Genomic DNA, 18,746 nt, shown 5'->3' with positions numbered 1-18,746 from the left:
CCTAAGATTTGAAGAGATTTGATCTCTAAGAAGAATGCTGGTCTTCAAATGTATATATAGAAGTTTCTTTTATAAAGTAATGCATATTGTGAAGTGCCGCATTTGTTTTCTAGGTTAATACATCAGAGTCAGGGTTAATTAATACATATTGTAAGAAGCCAACCTTGAAACTCCTGGATACCAGCTAACTTGGGGGCATCAAGAAGCCAGTCCGTAAGGGTCTGATTCTTAAAAGCTATGCTGCGAAACTGCTTCCCGCCATTCACGTTCCACGTGCCCACACATACTCGAATTTTCTTGGGCTTTGAATACTTGTAGAAATTCTCACACATGCTCTTTAGTACTTTAGAAGATGCTGGTAAAAACAAAATACAACAAAATTTTGGCTGCGTGAAAACATTTACAAAAATTGATCTTCATAACTGAGAGATGATGGCTAGAAAGTACAATTATCATCATCGGCACAAACAAGCATCAAATACATGCACAGGCACAAGAGATAAGTCTTGAACACAGAGCCCAACACAATGCAAGTAACCAACACACTTTTAAAATATCAACTATGTGAAGTACAACAGCCCAAGTAAAAAAAACTATTACAAAATTAATGCAGCAACATAAAACATGCAAAACAGTTCTGTTTCAGTGAAGTAGTACATCATTTTATGATACACAAAATCAGAGACTGCAAATTTTAAGGAATATAGCAACTGACTTTCAGACAACTTTCATTCGGAAGCTAGTAAAAATAAGTTATTTTTCCCCAAAGAAAGATGCTCAAGAACCATGACATATAGCTACTGACAGGTAGCTTGATGAAAAACAGCTCCCTGACACAAACACAAATCGTGGACAATAATGAGATGCTAGAGAATGAAGCCATTACTAAAAGCCTCCCAGATCACAGGCAACACCGTCTTCACCAATGTTCTACAAGACCCCAGACAACCTGCCCTGCCTTTCTACCCTCAGCTGCCATCCCACCCTGTTCGCTCACTGCTCTGGCCCTGGACCCCCTCTGCACTGGCTGCTTCCACTGCTCGCAACACTCTTCCCTCACCGCCTGCAGTCATCAACTCTGCCGTGAGGCTTTTCCTGATCAGCTTATTAAAATGTGCATTCTGTCTCTTACTGTCTATATCACCTCCCTGCTTTACTTTTCTCTATGGTGTTTATTTATTACCATGTACAAACTATACATTTTATTTATTTATCCTGTTAACTGTCACCCCTCACCGAAAATGGAAGTTCCATGAGGGCAGAAATGTTGGTTGATCTCATTTTCATTTTTTGTGCGGGGGAACCAGAATGAATGGAGCTTCCCTGGTAGCTCAGATGGTAAAAGAATCTGCCTGCAATGCAGGAGACCTGGGTTTGATCCCTGGGTCAAGAAGATCCCCTGGAAAAGGGAATGGCTACCCACTTCAGTATGCAAATATATATCCAGAAATGGATATGCTTGATAATATGATAGTTCTGTGGCTCAGACAGTAAAGAATCTGCCTGCGATGTAGGAGACCCGGGTACAATCCCTAGGTCATGAAAATCCCCTGGAGTAGGAAATGGCAACTCACTCTAGTACTCTTGCCTGGTGAATTCCATGGACAGAGGAGCCTGGAGGGCTACAGTCCATGGGGCACAGAGTAGAACATGACTGAGTGACTAACACATACAGAATGAATATCCTTTCATTTTATTTATTTATTGGGATGTGTGAGTGTATGTGCTCAGTCATGTCTGACTCTTTTCAACTATAGCCCACCAGGCTCCTCTGCCCATGGAATTTTCCAGGCAGAATACTGGAGCGCATTGCCACTTCCTCCTCCAGGGGATCTTCCCCACCTAGGGATCGAACCCGCATCTCTTGTGCCCCCTGCAATGGCAGGTGGATTCTTTACTGCTGCACCACATGGGAAGCCCCGATAGTCGCTTTATAATGTTGTGTCAGTTTCTGCTCTACAGCAAAGGGAATCGGCCACATGTATACATACATCCCCTCTTTTTTGGCTTTCCTTCCCATTTGAGTCACCACAGATCATTAAGTCAAGTTCCCTGTGCTATATAGCAGTTTTGGTCTATTTTATTTGCTCCAATATCTCCAGACTAGAAGAGTGCCTGGTACATACTGCTGCTGCTTGCTGCTAAGTCGCTTCAGTCGTGTCTGACTCTGTGACCCCATAGACGGCAGCCCACCAGGCCCCGCCATCCCTGGGATTCTCCAGGCAAGAACACTGGAGTGGGTTGCCATTTCCTCCTCCAATGCATGAAAGTGAAAAGTGAAAGGGAAGTCGCTCAGTCGTGTCCGACTCTTAGCGACCCCATGGACTGCAGCCTACCAGGCTCCTCCGTCCATGGGATTTTCCAGGCAAGAGTACTGGAGTGGGGCGCCATTGCCTTCTCCCGATACATACTGAGTGTTCAGTAAATAATGGTTAAATGAATAAACATGAAATACATTTTGAATCCTCAATCTCTCTTCTCCACCTTCTTTTTGGCTTCCACCTAACTTTCTGCCTTCTAAACCACATTACATTTAGATTAAGTCAAATCCTGGCACTTAAAGTGAATAGAAACTTCCTAGGACTTCAATCTATTAATAATGATAAAGAATATGCCCTTAAAAGGGTGGTTAACTGCCAAGAGGAGACAGAAATCAAAATGATCTTCACCTCTCACCAGGTGATCTTATTTTATTATGATATTAATTATTATTTTTGGAATGGATACCAAGGTACAGCAAGCAAGCTTGTGAACGAGTGAAAAAGGCAGATAACATTTCTGGATTAGAATGAAAATAGTCTGACTTGTGAATCCTACAAAAGACCTGCAGGTTCAGGTGACAAGCACATCCTCACCGTCCCTAGGGGCGCATGTGTACCTCTCTAAGTCTGTTAGAGAGTCTCGTGGGAATGAAAGCAGATTGTTTTTCTGGCCTGTTGATATGGTTAACTGAATGTTGGCTGAACCTGGATAAAGAATCCTTCGCTATTACTACTGATCAACACTGGCCTTTCTAATCGAAGTCACTGACATTGTTACTACTATGAAAACAGCTTCTACAATCCTTTCTACATGAAAACACAAGCTCTATAATTATTTAACGGCTTAAAATATGCAGCAAGACATACAATGAATTGTGTGAAGAAAACCATGTCACCACATTGAGTAAGCTACTAAAGTCAGTTTATAAATGGGAATAAAAAGTTTTAAAATTCCTAGTTTATTCTTTTTTAAAAAAACTGGTTGGCACCTTAATGTGCAGAAAGAAATGTGTCTCTGTTCAAACAGATGTCCATCCCTAAATATCATATCATTTCAGAAAACGGATTTCATGATGTTAATTCAAAAATAAATACAAGTGCTCTCTTCCTCCATCTTCTCAAAAAACTCACCTACACTGTCTTAAAACACTCAGAAAAATAACTAAGTGAAACAAAAATCTTAAGTGATACCAACTCTTAAGTGAAGGGAAGAAAAGATGCCTTTTCAGCAAAGTTTCTGGCAAGAGTTCCTTTTGCCACAGACTCAAGTTTAAAGACAAGATCATAAACCTAGTCCAGAGAATGAAGGTATGAGATTTTTAAGAATTGGAATGACAAGAAAAATAAGACCTTTAGGTCTTACACACTTGGCTCTTCTAACTTTGCTAGCAATCTTAATGCTTTTTAAAAGATTTCAGATCATATTTTAGTGCAGGTCTTCCAGTTTCAGAAAATATTTCACACACCATATGAGAAAATGAGTCAATGTCTTTTTTAAAATGTTATGTGTGTGACAAGTGCTATTGAGTAGTTGTAAACATCACAGGTAGTATTTCCTGTTAATCTGTAAGAGTCACATCCAGGTTTTTTTCAGGACTTCCCTGGTGGCTCAGTGGTAAAGAATCCTCCTGACAACGCAGGAGATGCAGGTTCAACCCCCGAGCTGGGAAATCCCCTGGAGGAGGAAATGGCAACACACTCCAATATTCTTGCCTGAGAAATTCCATGGACAGAAGAACGTGGTGGGCTATGGTCCATGGGGTCGCAAAGGAGTCAGACATGACTTAGTGACTAAACAACAATAAAGGGTAAAATATAACACTAATAATGTTTGTTCACTGAAATGTAAAAGTAAAATTAAAACTAGATGACCCATATTTAATTGAAATTAAGCACTTGCTACAAGAAGACAAAGAGCTTGGCATAGCTCCTTCTAAATGAAGTACTCTGTTTTCTCAAACTTAAAATTCTTTTTCTTAGATTAAAACAAAGCATCAATTTATCCTGTCAGAATTAGAGGGAAAAATAAAGTTTCCATTTATTTGTGGCTCTATTTATATACAACATCCACTTTTTAAAAAAAAATTGAGAAAAAGTTGCATTTGTTGACAGGTTGATTTTCTATACTGTACCTGACTGTAACGTCTGTTCAGAAACTACGGATGCATCAAGAAGAAAACAAAGAGTCATTAGTAACACAGTAAGTTACAGTTGAAGTCGAGTGTTATGACAAAACCTTCTCAGACGGCTTCATTTTTTTCTTTTGATTTAGTTTGATGACATTTTTTTCTGATGGCTGAAGGATACCAAAGATAAAATAAATGACAATAACTGATGTAAACCCACTGTATCGAAGAAAAATCCTATGGGGACATAGTGATGTGCAGAGTTTCACAATCAGAAGGTTCTAGGCCTGCTTTCCAGGCCAGTCCCATACGTATGTCTGTTGAGTGTGCAAGTGCACATACTTCTGAGGGAGAATACGAACCCGAAAACCTAAGAGGCTGGAGGACACTGAAATATTGCAGATACTGCCCTAATGCGCACCTTGGAGTATTTTTTGGGACTCACCAGCTGACAGGTACAACCAGTTGTTATTAAAAAAACACATACATTCCAACAGAATGACCAGCTATGCAAGATGGTGTAAATTCCCACAGGCACGGGGTTTATGGCAAAAATATTTGGGTTTGGGCACAACATTCAAACACTTCAGCAATGATGTGCCAAGATAGGAACCTGCTATAAAAACAGTAGCATAACCCTACACATGTTAAATGGTTAAGGAATGGACAAATACGTCTAACATATGGTACTTTATCTTGAAAAAGACTTGAGGTTTGCTTATAAATCAGCAGGAAGACGCCTGTGCTTGTGAGCAATTGTGAATGCTGGAAGAAGGGTTCTCCGAAACTAGATAGTAAGTTGTGACACCAGATATGGGAGGATCTGGCTCATCACACAGTTGGTGAACAGAGGGAGGGAGAAGTCTATGCACATGTATATGTGTGTTTTGTATATTTCTATCCACCTCAGTTCCGCTGAGTATAGCTTTTTGCATTTCGCTAGCACTACTGCTACCAGTGAACTATGCATGAACTACTACAGAATTGGCGTTATACTCACAATTTTTCCTGACATAGCATCCCCGCTGGAATAAATTCTCATTCTTAGAATAAGAGCTATAGCAGAACTGACTGTACTGTTTTTTTAAGGGTACGTTTTTCACATAGTAAAATGTGCAGGAAACTAAAAAACTAATGATCAAGTCTGGGAATTATTCAGGTCCCTCACTTCTCTTCCCTTTAATAGCTTACTTTCAGTGGTTGCTGATTAATGTCTCCATATCAAAGCAGGCACGGCTGGAAAGAGGTGATAAGATGCAAATGAGTCAGTGTCTACTGCTGGAAGAAAGCCTGAAGTTAAAAGCAGTAGCTATGATAAGATTCTGGTGTTCAGAGCTTTAGTAGATTTCAGTCCCCCAGTCTACTCACAGATCCCTGAGGAGCTGACTGTAATTAACTACCTTCAGCACCATGCAGAATTCTGAAAGAATCCATGATAACAAGTGATAACCCATGAGGAGGTTATTTGAGGAACAATTTCTCCTAGTTGAACAGGGAAAACTGAAAGGGTTCTTTTGGGGGATAACAGAAGTAAAAAAAAATGTTCAGAGTGCTGGAAAGCTAAAATAGAAAAAAAAAATTAAGGGAGTCTAATTTAATAAGTTATACAATGTATACTGAGTTTTCCCATGATCCTGCTTAATATGCTCACTGACATGAGCTCAAATTCTTTTGGTTTTAAAGAAACACAGTGAAAAATCAATGGCTATTCTGAAAGCCTGGCATATATTTTATGTCAAATATTAAAATTGGGGATGACAGTGTCCAATAATAAGCAACATTTTAAAATTATTAATATGATTTAAAGCTTATTCAAACAGCAGCACTTAAAAAGTAAGACCAAATTATAGAAACGTCTGGGGTTGTGATTAGTAAAATAACCAGAACAGGTATTGTTTTTTTCAATAAAGCAATGCTTTCTACAAAATTAGGTTACTGAATACTGAAAGTACTAGTTGAATCTTTTATGAAATCTTGCCTTAAATAAAGTTAGCAATATTTAAATCATTTCCCCCCTCAATCATAATCTATAAAAGAAAACATGCATGGGCTTCAGTTTACAGCTTAATAATTCTGCTAATGCTATAAATATTTTAGAAGAATCAAACTTCCTTTGGAGAATGGAATTTTAGAAAATTACATTGATAGAAATTTCTTCAAAAAACTATTTTAATCAACTCAAACTAGAAAGTATATATGTAAATAAGTTTACATTCACCTCTTGGACTTTTAGAAGGAATACAGACAACATAAAGTAAAATATAAAGTAAGTACGCCTACCACGCAAACTTCCAGTAGTTAAAAGGGCTCGAGCTTTGTCAGCTAAATCACTATTTAGAGTATTTCCCAGGAGCAAAACATCAATTGCTTCTTGCTTGGAGCTGTCAAAGAAGTTATTCTGAATTGTTCTACTAACTGAACGAGCACCATCTTTTAACTTTCCAGCCTGTTGGGGAAAAAAGCATGGACTTTCATTCTACATTGTTTTCACTCAATAGGTATTCTGAAACTTTAGATAAGTTGTATACGACTTCACTGTAGTAAAAGGACCTCATCATTCCATTCTGAATATCAAATCGTCACATTAAAATGTCACATTAAGGTGTCACTGTTTCCTTTCCTCTTTTGGATAACAGCACTGCCGGGAGACAGAAGAGGCTCAGTGCCACAGCTGCATCCACTGATGACATCTAGAGCAGTAAACGTGTGTAACTGTTTACTGGAGAGGAAACAGACTGAAATGTGCTTACTCAAGACAAGGAGATCACTTCTCCCATTGTGACTGTCAGGCCTGGGGTGGACGGGGCGGGTGGGGAGAAGCAGAGGAGATAGAGGAGGACACGCTGCACGTCCGCACTCTCAGAAAAACTCCAAAGCACACGAACAGCAGAGAATAAAACTGAGATTGCTCCCAAGTAACTGATATTAGTTAGAAACAAAACTGAGCATGAGAGTGAAGGTCTAGCCTGTAACATAGAAACTACAGTTTTCTATTTTAGCTCATTTTGCCTATGTAAATATAAAAATATAAAATGCATGCCAATTCCTACAGTGAGAGAGCTGATTATAACTTCTAGTGAACGTTTATTTCACTCAGGTGTGTTAGTTACCATAAAGATATTTTAATCTTACAGATTTTGATGACTGTTTAAAAAAAAAAAAAACTTTAGTTTGCAATATGTATTTTTTATTCCTCAAAGAAATAACAAGGATTTGAGGCTTAAAAATGTTATTTCCTTCCATAAAACAAATGTAAATAACATTATTTTAAAAAAGAGACTCACCATTCACATTATCAGGCAATTAATCAAAAGGAACCCAGAGAAAGGAAAAGAAAGAGCAGTTCAGATGTTAGATTTCAGGTCAATTCAGACTAGTATATTTAATACATAAAATTTCGTATCTAGTTTGTTAGAAAAGATCACTGAAAATATATGTAACCTCTGTACATAGACAGTCAACTGCAGAAACAAAGAGGCAGAACATAAAAGAATATTTTAAGCAATAGTTGTAGAGAATCAGGTTTAAAAGCAAGAATTATGTTGTTTATTTAAAAAAGAATACATGAAAGTTTAACAACATCAGGTTTTTCAAAATAGGGACCATTTAAGAAGTAAATATTTGTAAATGTCAACACAAATTATTTCTGAGTTGAACAAAAGGAACTTTGCAGCTAAGGCCAATACTTCTGAACAGAGGCATGGCGTTTTATGAGACACAGAAGAGGAAGAGGTGGAAAACAGAAGACTTTTGAGATGATGAAATTCAGCTGCTATACTGAAGAGACTAAATAAGAAACTATACAAGTAGTAAATGTCTCTGTTTCTATTCCTGGGGTAATTTGAGAAACTGTAGGGTTGTAGTACATTAATAAATTCAGCTGAATCCAGAAGCCATAAAAGGTCAATATTTAAGGATATAATGAAAAATATTTCAAGTATGTACCCAAAGTCTCTCAGTAAGGGACAAACACTAAAGCAGAAGCAGTCTGTAGATAATACCAACAAATTAAAGTAATGATGACATACAGATACATAATTACGTCCACACCTCACACTTGCAAAGGCACATTTTGATAGCCTCCTTGTCAAGGTAAGATAAGAAAAAGAATAAAAACTTCAGCTCTAATAGCACTGGGTTCATAGGTGGTGTTGCATAAACTACCCATTGATTTATCTGTCCATCCAGCACTTGTCACACATCTATCCAACTGTATGTACTGTGGCAAGTACTGGGGACACAAAGGCAAATAAGGTAAGACCCTTTATTGGTAAGAGTGACATTTGGGGAGGGGGGAACTTTTGTTTTAATTATGCTTGTGCTGCGCAGCCTGTGGGATCTTAGTTCCCCAACTAAGGATCGAATCCACACCCCCTGCACTAGAAGCATGGAATCTTAACCACTGGGCCACCAAAGACGACCCTAATTAAAAAAAAAAAACATATTTTGGGTAATTCCATAGCAGTCTGGTGGTTAAGACTCGGCACTTTCACTGCAGGGGCCTGGGTTTGATCCCTGATCCAAGGAACTAAGATCCACCTGCTGCCTTGTGTGACCAAAAAAAAAAAAAAAAAGGCAAAGCAAAGGCTTAAAAAAAAAACATATTTCTAATTAAAATAAACAGTATAAAAATTAAAATACATATGCAAGTGAAAAATCATTATAAAAATCAGAAGTAATACATATGTAAGCCTAGTAGATTATCACTAAACAACTAAATATGTCATACATATATAATATACCTCTCAAACCTAGGGAAATAACTATCCATTCAGTCATTAGTATCCACTAGAGAAGGAGGTAATAAAGAGGACATAAAAACATGATGAAACAGAATTCTAAAACAGATACCTTAAAAAAAAACTACTAACTTAAAAGAGTTCATTTGAAGCTTTATTAAAGAAGAAAAAAAGAGGATCTTTTATAATCTAGATCTACCTTGGCCTTTCCTTCAAGGGCTCCAGTTCCTGCATAAATCTTACTGATTGAATCACCATTCACAGACCACATTGATCGAAAAACTTCTTGAAAGCGAGTCACCAACTGAGGCTTTTCAGCTAAACCAAGAGCTTCCAACTGTTTAGTCAGCATCTAAAATAGCAGAAAAGAAAGTTTTATAAGTATATAAATACATCCATTATGATGTGACCTTTTAAGAACTACCAGAATCAAACCAAAAATTTATAGTTACAGGATGTTGTGGGTCTGGATTCTGAAAATTCAAGTTTACTAGGCTTTGTTATTTCCCCCCATGCCAATTTCTAAAGTAACCATCACATCAATGCAACCTACAGTATTCAATCCTTGTAGTAACAAGAACTTTTTCTGGTTAAATGATATTAAGCAAATGTCCCAAACCTTTAGGGAATTCCCTGGCAGTCCAGTGGTTAGGACTCCCTGCTTTCACTGCCGAGGGTCTGAGTTTAATTCCTGGTTGGGGATCTAAGATCCTACAAGCCGTGGGGCCAAAATAAGAAAAAAAAAAAAGTTCCTATAAATCAGACTAGTTTATCTTGTTCACCTAAAAGAATAATTATGCAACAGCACTCACTGGAGCAGAGGAATATACGTACTTTATTTAAAAATATATAGAAATAACTAAGTTTCTTTAATTTTTGCATTTGGTTCTATATGTTTGGGTAATTAAGGTCAGGAGATTATGAAAAAAGCAGAGCTGCTCTTGAATTGATATCAAAATTTTTAAATAAGTCATATTTCTGAATAAAGTCATGACAGCTCTGAATGTACTGAATTCGTATCAGTAAAGTATATAAGGGAGAACTAGGGGGAACACAGTATTCGAAGACTACGAGGACCTTGGGGCTACCACAGTTCCTTCATCACAGTATATGTGTTTAGAAGTCTTTACTCTGAATGACTCTTAGCCTTAAAGTCTGGCAAAGTCAAAGCAATGTATAATCCTTACCCAGTCTATTTCTCTTATTTGGAATCCAGTCATAGTCTATGCCCCTGTAGTTTTACTTAACTCCTTCCCACTTGTGTTTCCTTTTATCTTATCTATAAGATAAAGATATTATGGAGATTATCCATAATTACACAGGGATCAAAAACTAAAATAATATTAAAAACTCTATACTGAGTCTAATCCTATCGCCTAGACTTACACCAGGGCTTTTCTTTTGCTGGCATGTAGAATAAAAGCAAACAAGCCTCCAGGTTCTCCTTTATCATCTCCTCTTTCTTCAAAGAACTGGGCAAAACTGGTTTTCACTACAAAGCAGTTTGCTTTTACTTACACTTGCAGTATATTTTGTAACCAGTCAAGCTACTAGGGGAGTAAGTACTCTCACACCTAATGTTAATAACAAACAGTGGGTAGTCCACTAAGACAGATTCTGAAAACTAACACTTGTTCTGCGTTCAGTGAAGATGTTCAAGTGTTTCACAAGCTTACTCTAACTAAATGTCTTTAGCCACTTAAGAGAACCCAACATAAACCCAAGATATCTCATAAAACTCAATCCACAGTAATCTAATGCCTGCTTTCACTTTTCTTCTGTCCTTTTTTCTAAATTATAATGATAATCCTCAACAACAGATTTCAAAAAAGGCAAAGCAGTAAAATCTAGTTACATCAAAAATACCTTTTTCTAGTAGGAAATTCTATACATGGTATTCTCCTTTTGAGACTGAATGAATCTCAGCTGCAGAGTAACTAATTAACCAATATTCTAGCCAAATTTAAGATCATTTGCTAGAGGAAATAAGAACCTTTTACTTTCTATTCCTGGTTTTACAGTATTGGAGAACTATGCTAAGTTCCTACAGAACTAAATGAAGACCCACCATAGTCTTATGACCCTGACAGCTGCATAAGAGGCAAGATTGGGAAATCTAGCATTGCTACAGTCTGTCACATAGTTGAGATTATGCCTAAAGTAGACTGAGTTTGATAGGTAAGTACTAAAGACAAAATTTTAAACAAAGTGTGTTAGAGAAGTTGGCTCTCATTCAGTTTTATTCTAACAATGACATTTTTCAACTGATCCTGGTTTTGGTAGCAATTTTTTAAAAAATGCTATGTAAACTGTACTGGTTTAGATTGTTAAAAATATAATTCTGTAGGGTTGTACATGTGAAAATAGATCCTCCTTAATTCCAAAAGGTCTTAAAAAGTATCAAGGGTTTCCCTGGTGGCTCAGTGCTAGAGAATCCACCTGCCAACACAGGAAGCACAGGTTCAATCCCTGGTCTGGGAGGAACCCACATGCTGCGGAGCAACTAAGCTGGTGGGCCACAACTATTGAGCCTGTGCTCTAGAGCCCGGGAGCTGCGACTGCTGATGCCCAAGCACGCTGGAACCCACGTTCCACAACAAGAGGCCACTGCAATGAGAAGCCCAGCACTGCAACAGCAGAGTGGCCCCTGCTTGCCACAACTAGAAAAACAGCCCATGCAGCAATGAAAACACAGCACAGCCAAAAATAGATAAATAAAATTATTTTTAAAAAATTACAATACTGAGAATAAAATATATATATATTATATATATATTTTGCCTATCCAAAAGACAGGCAGGCGAGACAATTACTAAAACAGTATAAATAGCAGGCTTTTTTTTGGAGGCAAAGTTAACCAACAATAAAAGGAAACAGAAGCTATCTAAAGAAAGTATTTAGAACAGATAAAGGAAACATTTAAATGAAAAGGGACATTACTTGAAAAAAAAAAAAAACTAGAAGAGAAGTCAAACTTTATTTGTGAAAATGAAGCTTAACTTCATTTTGTGAAAAATAATTAATGACAAACATAAATATCACAGAAGCACTGAAAAAGGAATGTGATGTTAAGTTACATACACATATTTTTTTACCTCTAAACCAAGGAATGCCTGCACACTATTTGTTCTGTCAAGACAATCCAAGCAGTTTGTTCGAACTGTACCACTCTGGCACCTGAAACAAATTCAGTGAAACTAAATGGGCAATTTAAAACCAAAATAACAAAAGCTAAAACAAACTGAGAAAAATTAAGCTGATTAAAATGTAGCATCTACTTTCTCCCCACTTCAATTCTCTAGTATAATTCTCAAACACACAAAAAAGATGAAAGAATTTTACAGTGATCATCCATATACCCACCATCCAGATTCTATAAGCGCTAACATTTTGCCGTCCACTCTCTATTACCTATCTCTCCAGTCAACCACATCCACTTATTTTTAATGAGGCCAGTAGTCAGGAGCTAAACACACATTCAGATTTATAACCACGCAGTTCTATAGCAGAACAGACAATAACCCATGTCTTTTATTTGCATTAAATAATCTTTACTGAGGCCAAGAAATATTATGACATTAATTTTACGAGAGAAATGGAACAGCCTCTGAAAGAGCAGCATGAGATTTGGAGCTAGACGAATTCGAGCTCCAACACTTTCTACTTACGTGACGTGGGGAAGATGACAGCTTTCAGCCCCCACTTCCTCCAGAGTGACCCATCCCTACAGTTGTTATTAATAATTGTAAAGACTAAGTGCACTACCTGACCCACACATAGCACGTGCCCAGTAATGTAAGCTACTATCAGAAAGGAAGAACAAGCTTAAAATCAAGTATAATAAAGAAATTAAGTAACTACAGAAAAGTTCCAATTTAAAAAAAGGAAAAACAGAGAAGTCAAACCTTTGAACTTCACTTCCATCAAAATGAAAAATTCCATAATCCAGAAACTTCTGGACTTGAGGTTTAAGAACACTATGTAATTTTTCTGCCTTTCCTCCTTTAACCATTTGATGATAGTCAAAATTCACCATCTGGATATCAGCAGCATGTTCAGAAGCTTTCAGATGACTCTGAAAATAAAAATAAAATATTCATTTAATTCTTCTTCGGTTTTTTTTTTTGGCTGCAAATCACAGATCCGGCAGGCAGGATCCCCTATCTCCCCTATCCTCAATCAGGGATCAAACCCATGCCCCTTGCAGTGAAACTGCAGATTCTTAACCACTCACTGGACCGCCAAGGAAAGTGAAAGTGTTAGTCACTCAGTTGTGTCTGACTCTTTGCGGCCCCATGGACTGTAGCCCGCCTGGCTCCCCTGTCTATGGAATTCTCCAGAAAAGAATACTGAAGTGGGTAGCCATTCCCTTCTCCAGGGGAACTTTCCGACCCAGGGATTGAACCAGGTCTCCTGCACTGCAGGTGAACTCTTTAAGGTTTGAGCCGCCATGAAAATATTCATTTAAATGTTAACCAAATATGATTGTATCAACACAATGTTATAAATGGAACTTTTATTTTAAATGAAAATCTAAGCAGGTCCTTGAAATCTTACTAATTTCACAAAGCTTTCTTTCATTGCCATTGGCAGTAAAATGAAAAATTACTTGCTAATATCTTACAGCATCCTTTTCCTAAAACCTCCTATACTATTCCAGATAGATTAGTTAGGTCTTACATAATTAATATCAGGGAACTTAACATTCTCATTCGGTTTAGAAAATGAAAAATTATTTCCAACAACCAGCATTTCATTTTTTATCATAAAAATATGATGACTATATCTATTATAGAATCTCAAAACAAAGTAATTGATTTCTAAGGAAAAGCTCATCAAAATTTGAAGAATTCATTTTTATACCTTCATTCAATATATACAAATGTTTTAAAAGCTTATAATCAAAAGTCACTCTCTAAAGTATAACTTGTTTATTAATGATATTCAAACAAAACAGCCAAATAATTAATCCTGGACTTCATTAACTTTCTTCATTAACATGAGAAAATGTTTTCTAGCCATTTTGTTTAAGGTTATAATCTTATATAACACTATAATTTATATCAATTCATTATTGATCCAATAAGTATTTATGAAAAGTATGTTTTCTTTAGAGGTCAGACATTTCTTTAGGTTCTTACTTATGTGAAATTCTCAAATTTTCTTTCATTGGTACAAGAAGTCCTGTGTGTATACAAATGCTTTATTCACAATTTCATAGATTTAAAACAGTGACTATGGTTTGTAGGAACTAGCCAAAGCAATGAACAGATGAAGGGGGAAACTGCCTGGTATCTTTCTGCCAGTGACTGATGAACGTTTTTTAGGAGGAGGGTATTCTTCTGCTTCTCCACTACATAAATAAGCAATTAGAAAACAGGGTCAATGCCTTGAAAGCTTTCTATAATCCCAATTTCAGCAAGATTACCCTAAATTGTTGCCTAACTGCCTTCAAAGAACTAATGGTTCCAACAAGTATTCAATCTTCTTCCAGGAAGAACTTATTCCTGGGAAGAATTTGACTATTATTTTTAAAATACCATCCTAGGTGTCCATGGGCCAGAACAGAAGGAAAAAAATGATCACTTACCTGGAAAGCCTTACTTAGCATATGTTCACCTTCCTTAGATCCAAGCAGATTTACTATTATTTGTTTACCATACAAATTCTTAAGTGTCCTAAAATGCCTGTTAAAGGTAGAAAGGCAGTAAGCATATGTCAAGTGATAAGTCAAAAACTTTTTTCAATAAACAGGAACCCACTTTTAACCAGGACCTACATGGCAGTATTTTAAACTCATAGGATTGGCAAAACTATATACAAATCCATTTCATGTGGAATCAAAACTCTGAATTTGTGAAAAGTCAGTTAATACAATTTTCTCTGACTTATCAACTTATCATCTATTTGCCATCACTTCATGGTAAATAGATGGGAAAACAATGGAAACAGTGACAGACTTTGACTGCAGCCATGAAATTAAAAGATGCTTACTCCTTGGAAGAAAAGTTATGACCAACCTAGACAGTATATTAAAAAGCAGAGACATTACTTTGCAACAAAAGTCCGTCTAGTCAAAGCTTTGGTTTTTCCATTAGTCTCTTGAGAGTCCCTTGGACAGCAAGGAGATCCAACCAGTCCATCCTAAAGGAGATCAGTCCTGATTATTCATTGGAAGGACTGATGCTGAAGCTGAAACTCCTTGTACTTTGGCCACCTGATGCAAAGAACTGACTCATTGGAAAAGATCCTGATGTGGGGAATGATTGAAGGTAGGAGCAGAAGGGGACAACAAAAGATGAGATGGTTTGATGGCATGACCGACTCGATGGACATGAGTTTGAATAAGCTCCAGGAGTTAGTGATGAACAGGGAGGCCTGGCATGCTGCAGTCCATGCAGTCGCAAAGAGTCGGACATGACTGAGCAACTGAACTGCACTGAGCTGATGCTAGGGCTTTCAGAGTCATCTGGCCCCCTCTCCACCCTGAGGCTAATGCTGGGTGGACATGGAAACCAGGAGCCATGCAGCTAGGTTGGCAAGGCAATGAGGGCAGAGGGCACTAGGCTGCACCTCACATGTGAGGACACTGCCTACTCTGTGCGGATTCAGAGCTCCTGAACAGCTCCAGCCTTAAGATAAATAGGCCCCACACAGGATCCTTTAGTCTCTCCAGCTTCTAATCAGTCCAGAGGCTAGAGAGCAATGTCATCCACAGGAAATATAACGTAAGTCACAGATATAATTTAAAATTTTCCAGAAGGCAAATTAAAAAGGTAAAAACCAAAAGGTCAAACTAATTTACATATATTTTATTTAATCCAATACAACTAAAATATCATTTCTACATGTTCAGTTCAGTTCAGTCGCTCAGTCGTGTCTGACTCTTTGCGACCCCATGAATCGCAGCACACCAGGCCTCCCTGTCCATCACCAACTCCCGGAGTTCACTCAGACTCACATCCATTGAGTCAGTGATGCCATCCAGCCATCTCATCCTCTGGCGTCCCCTTCTCTTCCTGCCCTCAAGCCCTCCCAGCATCAGAGTCTTTTCCAATGAGTCAACTCTTCGCATGACGTGGCCAAAGTACTGGAGTTTCAGCTTTAGCATCATTCCTTCCAAAGAAATCCCAGGGCTGATCTCCTTCAGAATGGACTGGTTGGATCTCCTTGCAGTCCAAGGGACTCTCAAGAGTCTTCTCCAACACCACAGTTCAAAAGCATCAATTCTTCGGCACTCAGCCTTCTTCACAGTCCAATTTTCACATCCATTCATGACCACAGGAAAAACCATAGCCTTGACTAGACAGACTTCTGTTGGCAAAGTAATGTCTCTGCTTTTGAATATGCTATCTAGGTTGGCCATAACTTTCCTTCCAAGGAGTAAGTGTCTTTAAATTTCATGGCTGCAGTCACCATCTGCAGTGATTTTGGAGCCCCCCAAAATAAAGTCTGATACTGTTTCCACTGTTTCCCCATATATTTCCCATGAAGTGATGAGACCGGATGCCATGATCTTTGTTTTCTAAATGTTGAGCTTTAAGCCAACTTTTTCACTCTCCACTTTCACTTTCATCAAGAGGCTTTTTAGTTCATGTAATTGATATATAAAACAAATATTGGCATTTTGCATTTTTTTTGCACTAGGTCTGAAATCCAGTACCTATTATATACCTACAACATATCTCAATCTGGACTAGTCAATTTCAAATGCCCAAGAGCTAGCTTCACGTAGCTAATAGCCACCATATTGGATAACACACCCATCAGAGGTAGTTTTAAGGCCAAGACATCAAGACCCACCCACTTACTGCCACCACTCCTAGAATTCCTAAGAGTGTCACTGTCTTCCACTTAAATCAGAGTCAAGAAGAAATTTTACTTAAGAGCCCAAAAGGTGAAATGAAGCAGTAAATACAACTAATCTCACTGCTTAGCAACATCAAAACTCACAGCAATATATAAAAGTCATCAGTCTTACCTGTCAAAAGCAGGTGCATTGGCTTCAAATCCCCTTGACATACGAACACGATGGGATCCCACCTAAGATAAGAAAAATATGCTTAATCATACCAAAAGCCAACATGCAGACAAAAGAAATAGCATTGTTTACTCTATGTAATAATTCATTTGCTAAGCACACAATAGTAAGCTCAGTAATTGTCATTTGTGATATTCTCTTAAAAAAATAAGTTCTAGGGGTTTCTCCTTTTTATCTTTTAAAATACAACCTCATTAAAAAAAAAAAACTAGAAGTTAGAGCATTATGCAACACTGGTAAACTGGTAAACTGTAAAAACAGGAATTTTTATTTATGTAAGATATTTTTAAGAGTGCTTTCATATACATTACCTTGTCTTACGTTCTAAATATGTGCCCTTTGTAAGTCAATAGATATTGTCATTCGTGCAACAAAAGAACAAACCCAGCCAAGTGAAGAAACCTATCCTCTTACAGCAACATCATTCATTCCGAAAAATGATTCCCATAACAGTACAGGCCTCCTGACCAAAACATCTACTCTTTCAGACTGCCAACAAGTGCAATGGCTACATATTTTTTTTCTCTCTGTTATGCTAAATACCCTATTCACTCCACTCTCACCCAAAGATCCCACAGACTAAAAATAACCATTCCTGGAAAAAGACTTTCCAAGTCAATCTCTCAGGCACACAACTAAAACAACAGCATATTTTGAAATTTGGGTTATAAGAATTAAACAAGATGGAAAATAACTACCTACTGTGTGTTGCTACAGTTTTTCTTTTCTCATATAGGAAAAGTGGGAGAGAGATGAGGCAGAATCAAGAGATACAAAAGATGCCAAGAAGAAATACAACAGTGAGACCAGATTATTTTCCTGAGTTTCACTTGTAAATATCTCCCTGAGACTGTGGGCCCAAGGTTCCCCAGAATTCATCCTGGCTCATCTGTGAATAACGTGACTTTAAAGGTGGCATGGAGGAGAAGTGCCAGATCAGTCATGCAATTGGACAAATAAAACCAGAAAATAAGCTCTAAATGCTCATCCATGTCCCAAACTGAATTAACAGTATTATCATTCATTCAGCATTCCCTCTCCTGCTGAGATGACTGAATGACTGTCCTGAGAAATCAGTGGACTCTCTTTAGAGCTTTTCCTTCTTAGTAAGAAACTGATTAGCCAAATGTCACATCTTTATTTCATTTTATTTCTAGTACACAATAGACTGTATAAAATCTTAAGCTTTGAAAGGTGTGTGCTCCAAGACACATTTGTGCGTTTTAGGCGGCAGAAACGTCAGACAAAGTTCATACTTTTTCTCTGGAGTCATCTCATGTAGTTGCCCTCTAACTTTCTAAAAGTCCAATACTTTGCATTTTGTTTATTCATTAACATTCATCTTGCACTAGTACTCTTAACTATCAAGAAGGTGAAAAAAAAATACAAGCTTTCTCATGTTTGTTTTTTGGTAATGGCTGTAGTTGTTCCCTATTACTTGCTTCCCGACACATATATAAAACTACCTACAATTCACAATTCTTACAGCAATATGTTGGTTAGACGACAGAAAGATGGGAGGAGACCAGTTAGAAATCTGTAAGAATCTTTCAGGCAAGAAAAAACTATGAAGACCTTA

At 37.5% G+C, this 18,746-nt stretch overlaps 1 protein-coding gene across 4 annotated transcripts in view; it reads right to left on the bottom strand.

Annotated features, from left to right (window-relative positions):
• SYNJ1 (synaptojanin 1) overlaps positions 1 to 18,746 on the bottom strand; it is a 93,097-nt gene that overhangs the window by 39,067 nt on the left and 35,284 nt on the right. For all 4 annotated transcript variants that reach the window (XM_055567682.1, XM_055567683.1, XM_055567684.1 and 1 more), the window contains exons 7-13: positions 17,108 to 17,169; positions 14,717 to 14,813; positions 13,032 to 13,201; positions 12,222 to 12,303; positions 9,326 to 9,478; positions 6,668 to 6,833; positions 164 to 355 (exon numbers count right to left, since the gene is read on the bottom strand). In XM_055567682.1, coding sequence (XP_055423657.1) covers positions 164 to 355; positions 6,668 to 6,833; positions 9,326 to 9,478; positions 12,222 to 12,303; positions 13,032 to 13,201; positions 14,717 to 14,813; positions 17,108 to 17,169 — 922 coding nt within the window. The remainder of the gene's footprint in view (positions 1 to 163; positions 356 to 6,667; positions 6,834 to 9,325; positions 9,479 to 12,221; positions 12,304 to 13,031; positions 13,202 to 14,716; positions 14,814 to 17,107; positions 17,170 to 18,746) is intronic.

The sequence above is a fragment of the Bubalus kerabau genome, chromosome 2, assembly GCF_029407905.1.
Source record: "Bubalus kerabau isolate K-KA32 ecotype Philippines breed swamp buffalo chromosome 2, PCC_UOA_SB_1v2, whole genome shotgun sequence".
In the NCBI taxonomy this organism is placed as follows: domain Eukaryota; kingdom Metazoa; phylum Chordata; class Mammalia; order Artiodactyla; family Bovidae; genus Bubalus; species Bubalus kerabau.
Note: the sequence above shows the minus strand (reverse complement) of the source record. Positions and strands in the feature narration are given on the sequence as shown.